Genomic DNA, 9,836 nt, shown 5'->3' on the forward strand with positions numbered 1-9,836 from the left:
TTCTTTTACACTCTCTGAGAGCATCTTCCCTGTACACACGGGACCCGGCACCACATAGTTCTGTCTGCTTATTTTGTGCTATCTTTTGGGGAATTTTAATCATGTTCAGACTAAAAGTGCACTGTGTGGGCCTCGAAGGGTCTTAGTTTGGGGTGTTCTCTTTGCGCCCCACCTCAGCCTCTCTGGGTTCTTCTGTTCTCGTTGTTATGAGGTATTCTGACGACGCCACAGCGAGGGCGGCCACCATGGCTTTCCAGGGGTCATGACCGACTGCAGAAGGCTTGCCCCTGGAGCTGCTGATGCGGACGCTGGGTCCGGCCCTTTGGCCCCGCGCAGATGGGCATCCTGAGCGAGCAAGCTCTCCAGGCGGTGGACTGAACGGAAGGCCGAGGAGCCGTGAGTGGCGCCCCCTGGCGGCGCGGTCCTGGAGCAGGCCCTGCGGAAACCTTTCCTCCTGTCGCCGTAGGCTCGGGTGAGCGCCTGGGCTCCGCGGTTCTCAGCGGTGGCGGCGCGGCAGCCTCCCAGCGGGGCGAGGTTTCCCCGGGTCCCGACCGGGGCCGGTGTTCAGCCCCTGTCTTGAGTTGTCTTGGCTCTGAGGACTTGGCACTGCTTTGGAGCTCCCCGGCCACCAGGGTCTCTTCGCTGGCCTTGGCCTCCCTCAGCCTCAGCTCTCCGCATCCCCCTTCAGCTGGGGACACGCCCTCCTGGTCTGGGGCAGTCAGCTGTGACTGGCTGCTGACCGACTCACAGGCAGGCAGTCCTGTGGTTCACGGAGCCAGACTGTCCCGCACGCCTTGATTCCTTGCGGGAAGAGGAGCACCAGCCACGCTTGAGGTGAGAATGTAAGGCTGTTGTTTTCATTAACAGTGACTCCTAAGATTTTAACCGTATGGTAGGGCAGTGACCATCGGGGCTGGCCGTGGTGGCAGTCGGTCCCCGGCCCTGTGGACGGGTCACGTGGAGATACTGTGTGAGGACTCCAGGGCTGAGGCCTGGGGAGGCTCAGTGTCTGCCTGGGCCCCAGCAGGCGGCCTCTGAAGGGAGGGGGAGGGGTGGAAGGGCAGTAGCCTCTGTGTTTGCTCCACTTCTGATGTGTGCATAAAGGCTGATGGGGGTGGTGAAGATGGGAGGCTGGAGCACTGGTCTTTTTGTTTGTTTTTTTTAAGACAGGGTTCCTCTGTGTAGCTCTGACTGTCCTGGACTCGCTTTGCAGACCAGGTTGGCCTCGAACTCACGGAGATCCACCTGCCTCTTAGTCCCGAGTGTTGGGATTAAAGATGTGTGCCACCATCAGCTATTTGTTTTCTTGACAAGACCTTCTGTAGATCAGAACTAGCCATACAGCTGAAGCCGACCTTGCCCTCTGGCCCTTGGTTTGACACTGTGCTGTGGGGAGCAGCCCCAGCTTTGCATGCTAGGCAAAACTCTGCCGACTGAGCCACATCCCATGCGACTGGGGCCAGTTTGCACCATGGAAGGAAGGGAAAGGATGCAGAGGAGACCTTTGGATACATGATTAACCATTTACAGGAATGACTGAGCCTTTAGGAAGAGATGCCAACGGGGAGGGAGGCTTTGTCCCTGTGCTGAGCCTTTCCAAGGGTACCACATAAAGAGTATCGCATGTCTGAGCTCTGTCGGGGTGTGGGGGCTCTCATCACCTATGTGTGAGGGCCGCAACAGTGACCAAGTCAGCCTTATTCTGTTGACAGAGTAAAAAGCTCAGTTTTAGCAGGGTGCAATTTGAAAACGTTTTAGAGGCAGAGGCGGGCAGATCTCTGTGAGTTCAAGTCGGCTCGGGTTAAATAGTTCATTCCTGGATGGATGGATGGATGGATGGATGGATGGACGGACGGACGGACGGACGGATGGATGCAGCAGGCAGACAGAGCAAGCATGCACTGGCGGTTCTTCAGATGACACTACAACTGTCTATGAATCCAGTTCCAGAGAATCTAACGCCTTCTTCTGGCCTCAATGGAATTTGCCTGTTCACATGCAGGAAAATCATTCATACCCATGAAAATTTTTTCTTGATTTGTTTTTTGACAGGGTCTCACTATGCAGCTCTAGCTGGGCATGCCTTCACACCCAGCCAAAACATTCTTTTATAGTTGAATGATGGAACTCACCACCGATCCGCCTGCTGTGTGCCACCTGGCTTAAAGCTGAACCATTTTAAGTTTTTTTAATTTGTGTGTGCGTGGTCACAGGATAACATGCACCAAATGGGTGCTGGTGATAGGGCAAACATCTGGCTTTACTGCTGGGACTGCATCCGCAGCCCTTACTGTGCTTTTGCTTATGTTCACCCCATTAGCTTTCCGGGTCCTCCCATCCTCGACACTTTCAAAGAGAAAGCAACAATCTGAGGAAAATGCAGGTTGGGAAAACCTGTTTGCCGTTTTGGGGGAACGTTCCCCAGCTGCGCCCAGCACAGCCTGTGTCTACAGCTACCTGTGGCTAAGGAGCCTGGTCTGAAACGGACAAAAAAGGTGGAGTTATTTTATGCTTGTTTTGCCTGCATGTGCACGTGTGTGCCTGGTGCCCTCGGGTCAGAAGTGTAGACAAAATGCCCATACACATAAAATTGAAATCTGTTTGCCATTTAAAGGCAGTGTCAGTGTGGTTTCCCCCGGGACCACTAATTGCCAGCAGCTCTTCAGGGAGGACTGGGGCCTCGTGTACCCGCCTCACTCCAGGCCAGCACGGCAGTCTTGTGCTGCCAAACCCAACTTCTGTGAATTCATGCGTGCAATGGCTGCGCCATGCCCAGAAAAAAAAAATGTGGTTTGAGATTTTTTTTTTCTTGTGTTCCGGGCTGTCCCTCAACTCCTGATTCTCCAGCCTCCACCTCCCCCATGCTGGGGCTTACAGCATGCCTCTATGTCTCACCTGGTGTTGGACACTACGGCGGACACCAGCTAGTTTTTGAGACTACGATCTGGTTCAGGCTGTCCTCAAACTCATACCACTGCAGGAGAATTGTAGGTGTGCACCACTGTCCCCAGCCCCCTAAACACTGTGTGCTTGGAGGCTAGGGACTTATGGCTGTCTTCAACCTTTTTGCTTGTTTTAGACAGTTTCCCTGTGTATGTAGCCCTTGCTGTCCTGGGACTCTCTATGTAGACCAAACCCTGATTTACTGCCTCCCAAGTGGTGGGATTAAGTGTCCACCCACCACCACCAGGCTGACACACCATCTTCAAAAAAAAAAAAACAAAAAACTATCGAAGTTCTTGGCAGTCTCATAGCTATGTATTATAGCTAATTACTCCCACCCTTTCCTACCTCCACTCCCTCACTCAGCTTTAACTAATGGCTGTGTGCCCACTGGCTACCCAAGAGCTTTAAAATCTTTGTCCCACAGCTCAGACTGCTGGGCCCCATCATTTCCCCAGGAGCTAGGCTGCAGGTGTGTGCCATCATGTGGCTGCCTCCTCCATTCTAGGAAGACACTCTTGAGCAACCAAGCCCTGCCTTACTAAAAAGCTGGGATACCGCTGGGTGCCCTAAAGGCATGCACTCACCCCTCAGACCACACCTGTCACTCCCAGGGCTCCAGATGCTATGGGTGGGGAGGCACGGTTTCCAAGCAGGTGATCTGAGCCCTTGACCTGCTTAAACCCGAGGTTAGCCTGTCCTCAGGTGTATACAGTATTCACAGGCATGTTTAATCATTGGATAACATTTATTTCATAAATATTTTCACACCGCCCCATATACAATCTAAACAGGTCTTGCGTTCAGGTGTTCTTCCGGTTCAGTCTGGGTCCCGTGAATACGGAGCTGCTGCAACATCCTGCTGCTGACAACACTGTAAAGCTGTCCCCCTGCAGTCAGCTGTAGAAGCAGCAAACCCCTGAAAATCAGAACATGCTTTAGAACCATGAAGGGAACACAACAAACATGAAGCTGGGTGGCAGGGTAATGGGCCAGTGCTCAAAGCTCAGGCCAATCCAACAGATGGCTGCCACTACCACCCTAACGGCTAACTTACAGCCACGACTGACAAACCCCATCTCCCCCGGGAGCAGTCCCGTATTTCACTGTAGATACAATGAACTACAACTCACCACTGCAGCAAGCAGGAAGGGCTTGCTCTCACTAGGTACTGAACGTGACCAGGCAGGTACAATCACACCATCCTTAGGACTGGTCCTCAGGTCAGCCCACTATCAGGGTGGGGGGACCAAGTCCACGTGCAGTCTTCACAGCTCACCCTGGAGAGGTAAGACAGGACAATGAATGACAGGTGCGTGCAGGGTCTGCACCCCAGAGCCAGCATGGAACACTGGGGGGACAGTGCACAGAAGAAATCGGGTTCCCTAAATGAGTCAGATTCATAGTTGACATCAGCAGTGTCAGAGACTCTAGTCTGTGAAATCATCATTCCCAGTTTAGGGAGACCCGATTCAAAGGCTTTGCTTCCGAGACACCACGAGGGGCTGCAACAAAAGGCCAGGGAATGCTAGCCTGAGAGCCAATACCGGTCAATGGCCCACACCTGCATTCTTAGGCTTTGGACGGATGAACAAAAACCCAAGGGCACAGAACCCCAAAGCCAAGCACTACGGTGGAGGCAGGATTAAAGCCACCCCAAATTTTGAGACTGTCTCAAAAGCAGAAAAGCCTGACAAACTCTCTGCAAACAGCATGGTCTAGAGCAGCTGATGACCCTCTCATGGAGTCCCAGACTCGATTAACTGCATGTAACAGCATAATGAAGTTACAATCTTATGGCTGGGAACCATAGGTACACGTCATGGGCACACAAATGAGCCTAGTGGCTCGCAGATACAAACCTAGCCACCAGCTTGGAGCTAGGCAGGCGGCAGACCTGAGTTCAGGACAGCAGGGACACATAGCGACCGTGTCTCAAAACCCACCAACCAAGAAAGCAATCAAGGCACCAGCATGGTAGTATCCATGAGCCCCTGCAAAAACTGAGAGGGGTTTTGGCAGCCAACACTAACCTCTCCTCCATCGCAACCCGCCAGCGTGTGTCCACGAAACCCTAGCAGGAGACACAGAAGCAATCGTTAAGAACGCCGGGCCGGGGAAGGGCAGAACCCACCTCCCGCAGACCCTGGCCCCGGGGACAGTCAGCGCGCTGCGGTGATGGCATCAAGGAGTCTCAGAATCACCAGAGATCATCATTACCGTCGTTCCCCGGCCCCTAACCCCGCCCATCGCCTGCAACACGCGCTCACCATGGTGCTCCGGGGTCCTGCGGGCGGGCGTCGGGGACCTGGGGAGACACCAGTGAGTGAGCCCACGTGCGGAGGGCCTCCCGCCAGCCCCCCTCAGCCCGGGCTGGGTCAGCTCCAAAGCTGGCGTCACGGCGACGTCAGAAACTCTAGTCTGTAAATGTGGGTCATCCTGCCCGGCCCCTCAGCGCAGAGCCCTCCCGACCGCACCCCGGGGTACCCGCTGCGCGAGGCCCGCCCGTGCCCTGCACCCTAGGGCCGCGCACTCGGCGGACGCCTCCGCAACGCAGCAAAGCCCGCCGACAAAGAGACCCGCAGCGGCCCCGCGCCGCCTTTTATAGCCGCGCCGGCCGGGGTCCTGACGCGCATAGGCGCCTTCCCACGTGCCTGACCCGCTCGCGCCGACAAAGGAGGAGCGGGCAAAGTGGGGTGACGTCTCTTTACTCTTCTGCGCGGAGAATCGTGTGCGACTTGGGGAATTTTGTTAAACTACTAACCCAATGAAAAGGGGGGGGGGGAAAAGGAAACAGGCGGCCTGGGCGGCCAAGGTGGCATAAGGACCCCGGAGGGCCTGGCCTGCTGGCTTGTGGCCCTTGCGGGTTTTGCACACTTAGGATCCAGGCTATCGCAGAGGACTCGGAGTTACTTCCACCAGCCAGAAAAATCTGAATTCGCATCTCAGCTTCTGCTTTCCATCCTTTTTATTAAAAAGAAAAATCACTCAGTAATAAACTTTTCTCCCCAACTCTATTCCTGCCTCATCTGGAACTCAGTCTAAAATGGGTTCCGAATTTGCCTAGAATTACAGGCGTGACCCACCACCCAGCCCGGCCACCTTTATCATCAAAAAACAAAACAGAAGGAAAAAAACCCACTGGGGGAGGGGGGCGTTCGAGACAGCGTTCCTCTGTGTAGCCCTGGCTGTCCTGGAACTTGCTCTGTAGACCAGGTAGCCTAAAGCTCACAAGCTCACAGGCGCACTCCGCCAGCTTTAAATTTTTAAAGTTAATTTTATTCATGTATATGTGTGTGCAAGGGCCTGCGTAGAGGAGCCAGACCGCTTTGGATCCCTCGGGACTGGAGTCACAGTCCTCAGCAAGAGCAGTCCAGTGCTCCTCTTGAGCCATTTCTCCAGCCCCCTCTGTCATTGCTCTGAGACAGCAATTCCATAGTACAATAGTCCACGCTCCTGCCTCCTTTCCCTAAACGCTGGAATTACATGAGAGCCACTAGGAAGACATTTTAGCTGCATATTTAAAAACATATTTTAGCCGGGAAGTGCTGAAATCCCGGCTGTCCGGTAACTAATTCTGTAGGCCAGGACGGGCTGGAACTAATAGAGCTGTCTGCCGCCACCTCCCGAGTGCTGAGATTAACTGGCAAGCCATGCTGCCTGCTCAAAATCAGCTTTGTTTCTGGGACATGGTGAACATAAAAGCTGGGCTGGTGGGGCTGGAAAGAGGACTTGGTGATTGCAAACTCTGGCTGTTCTTCCAGAGGACCCTCGTGGTGGGGGCTTCCAACTGTCTTGTGGCTGCAGTTCCGGGGACGCCTGAGAGAACAGGAGGCAAGTGAACCAACCCCCCACACACCTGCAGGCAAAACGCCATCAACATAAATTTAACTTACAAAGAAAGGCTGGAAGCGGGTGTAGAATACAGGCCTGTAATCCTAGCCCTGGACGGTAGAAACTCGAGGTGGAGGGCTACTTGGTGCCCTTTGTGGAGCTCAAGGCTGGTTCCGGCTGCTGAAGAAGACCCTGACTCAGAAACAAGATTATAAGTAGAGATTTGGAAGGCCACTGTGCATATGAGGAATAACGTTTTACTGTATTCTTTTTCAGTTATTACATCTGCCCTCCTTCCTTTGAAGGCTGCAGCCATTCACCAAAAGAAAAAAGCAAAACTCTTCTAAATCCCGGTGTGGTGGCTCACAGGACCTGGGAGGAAGCAGAAACTGACAGAGCTGTGAGGCGATCCTGCCTTAAAACATAAGAGGAGTTAAAAAAGAACCTGAGAATCCCACAGTAATTATTCATTTGATGTTTCTCAGTTCAGAGGCCCCAATTTCACCTGGGAGTGATGAAGGACAAGGCTGTTTTCACTTCCAGGCAGCATGCGGGTGCAGGTCAGAAATGACCACAACAGTCTGTTGTGGCTCAGTAATAGACCAGTTCTCTAACGGGAAACAACACGTGAACATGATTGCCCTGACCTCAGTAATTATTTTGGGCCTATTGAACAGTTGCTGAAGGCTCCTTTACCCCAGGATGGCCTTACGAGTGCCAGGATTACCCAGCTAAGTAGTTTATTCTCAGTGGAGCTGGGGATTAAATTTGGGGCCTCCTGAATGCTAAGCAAGCACTCCCTCATTGACCCACACTCCCCAGATCTCAAGAGATGTCATCACTCCATCACTGAGACTGGAGGCCCACGGATGAAAGCATTTATTTCCCGTACTTTCTGCCTGCTTATCCAGGCCTTGGGCATGGTAGGTTCGCTCTGTCACCAGGCCTACTGCCTGGGAAGAGGCTTGGGCACAGCAGGGATAAAGAGTGGGTGTGACAGCACGTGGCCATATCCCAACACTTCAGAGGCAGAAGCAGGAGCAAGCCTGGTCTAAATAAGCAGGTTCCAGCCCCAGCCAGAGTCACACAGAAAGACCCACCCACCACCTCAGCCCCTCTCACACACTCACAATCACACACACCCACAAAAAAAAAGGAAAAAAAATAGCCTGACCTGGAGGCTGGTGGCACAGCTGCAGGACCTCAGGCGCTGGGGTCAGGAGAGGGGGCTGAAAATGGCAAGTTCAAGGCCAGTCTGGGTTATGAGGAAGTGTGATGCTAGCCTGGGCACCTCTGCAAGAGATCTTATCAACTGATAAGGAACCAAGTGTGGGAAAGGCAGCTGGATGGGGTTTGAGGGCAGCCAAGACTTTGTGGTGAGACTGTCTCACAAAACAGAGTTAAAAAGGCGGAGCCCTTGTCTGGCATCCACGACGCTCCGGACCAGAGGCTCTCAACCTTCCTAAGGCCGTGACCTCTTAATACAGTTCCTCTTGCGGTGGGAACCCCCAACCATAGAATTATTTTTGTTCCTACTTCATATCTGTAATTTTAGTCCAGCAGGGGTGATGCATGCCATTAATGCCAGCACTCTGGAGGCTTAGCTGGCCTGGTCTAACAGAGTGAGTTCCAGGACACCAGGGCCACGGAGAAACCCTGTCTCAAAAAAGGTAATTTGGCACTGTTAAGGATCACATAAATAGCTGTTTTCGAAGGTCTTAGGCAACCCCTCTGAAAGGGTCCCAAACGGGGTCGTGACCCACAGGTTGAGAAGCAGCTCCAGATTCAGCCCCTGGCAGGGTAGGGAAGCTGAGTTGGCACAGCCCCATGATGCCCGCTTCCACGAGACCCAACCTACTGACAGCACCACCCCCACCAATGAGCCCTATCCTCAAAGTCAGTAACTGAAACTTTAACTTCTAACACACTGGAAACCCACACTGAATTCTAGCAAAGACACCCAAATACCTTTTCCCGTGGTAACAAAACCAAGGAATCCACATAAACCCAGCATCCATCATCCCTCCCAACACACAAACCGACAAAACATAGCTGTAACACTTTATTTGTGAATATTTAGGTAACAAATTGTTTTTTACTTGTAGGGTTGCAGAGAAAAAAGTCTACACAGGGTGGCAGTGTTGATTCTTTTGCTGGAAGGAAAATGCCAGCTTTACAGTTCTTAGATTAAATGCAAAGAACATGCGGGTTACATCACAAAACTCTTTAAGAGGGACAAGCAGATAGCTCAAGTTTCGAGCACAGTAGACTACAGTTAGGTAACAGTGTGTCTCAAGGCTGAGTGTGGTGAAGGGGAGCGAGTATATCGACTCCAGCTGCTCTGAAGAAGAACCACCCCTGAGGCGATGAGTTCCCAGGCCACTGAACACTGGTACAAAACCCAAAAATACTAAAGACTTAATACCCATCATTAGGTATGAGAGCAAAATCCCCTTGCGCTCTACAGAGAGGCTGCCGACAGCCACTTGAATGTGAAGAACAGAAGCATTCAGAATTTAACAAAGGCAGCTCAGTTTCCTTACGAAAGGCTGGAACTTTAAAATAAACTCAGCAACGAACTTGACAACACCCAGCGCTCGGCCGGCCCTCAGGAGCCAGCAGTCCGCCCCCCGGAGGACAGCGGGAGGGCAGGGACGGGCCTCTAATCCACCTCCTCGATGGTGGGCCCCGAGCCCCCGGAGCCGCCCTTGGGCCCCTGGGCCCCGAAGCCCCCGGGCCCGGCGGCCCCGGCGGCCCCCGCGGCCCCCTGGTACAGCGCGCTGATGATGGGGTTGCACACCCGCTCCAGCTCCTCCCGCTTGTGCACGAACTCCTCCTTCTCGGCCAGCGTGTTGGCGTCCAGCCACGAGATGACCTCCTGGCACTTGTCCAGCACCTTCTTCTTGTCGGCCTCGCTGATCTTGCCCTTGAGGCCCTCGTCCTCCACCGAGCTCTTCATGTTGAAGGCGTAGGACTCGAGCGCGTTCTTGGCGGCCACCCTGTCGCGCTGGACCTCGTCCTCGGCCTTGTAGCGCTCGGCCTCCTGCACCATGCGCTCG

At 53.5% G+C, this 9,836-nt stretch overlaps 1 protein-coding gene and 2 non-coding genes across 3 annotated transcripts in view; all 3 read right to left on the bottom strand.

The window, feature by feature from the left end:
* Nucleotides 1-4,334: 4,334 nt before the first annotated feature.
* LOC129665398 (small nucleolar RNA SNORD52) lies at nucleotides 4,335-4,397 on the bottom strand. Its single transcript, XR_008718373.1, has one exon. It is a non-coding gene; the product is annotated as a small nucleolar RNA SNORD52 (small nucleolar RNA).
* Nucleotides 4,398-5,103: 706 nt separating this feature from the next.
* LOC129665399 (small nucleolar RNA SNORD48) lies at nucleotides 5,104-5,164 on the bottom strand. Its single transcript, XR_008718374.1, has one exon. It is a non-coding gene; the product is annotated as a small nucleolar RNA SNORD48 (small nucleolar RNA).
* Nucleotides 5,165-8,824: 3,660 nt separating this feature from the next.
* LOC129665349 (heat shock 70 kDa protein 1A) overlaps nucleotides 8,825-9,836 on the bottom strand; it is a 2,740-nt gene continuing 1,728 nt past the window's right edge. The window contains exon 2 of the mRNA XM_055591970.1: nucleotides 8,825-9,834. Within this exon, the coding sequence (XP_055447945.1) occupies nucleotides 9,440-9,834 (395 nt within the window). The 3' untranslated portion in view covers nucleotides 8,825-9,439. The remainder of the gene's footprint in view (nucleotides 9,835-9,836) is intronic.

This window comes from Psammomys obesus, unplaced genomic scaffold (genome assembly GCF_907164565.1).
Source record: "Psammomys obesus unplaced genomic scaffold, mPsaObe1.curated_primary_1811, whole genome shotgun sequence".
Lineage (NCBI taxonomy): Eukaryota > Metazoa > Chordata > Mammalia > Rodentia > Muridae > Psammomys > Psammomys obesus.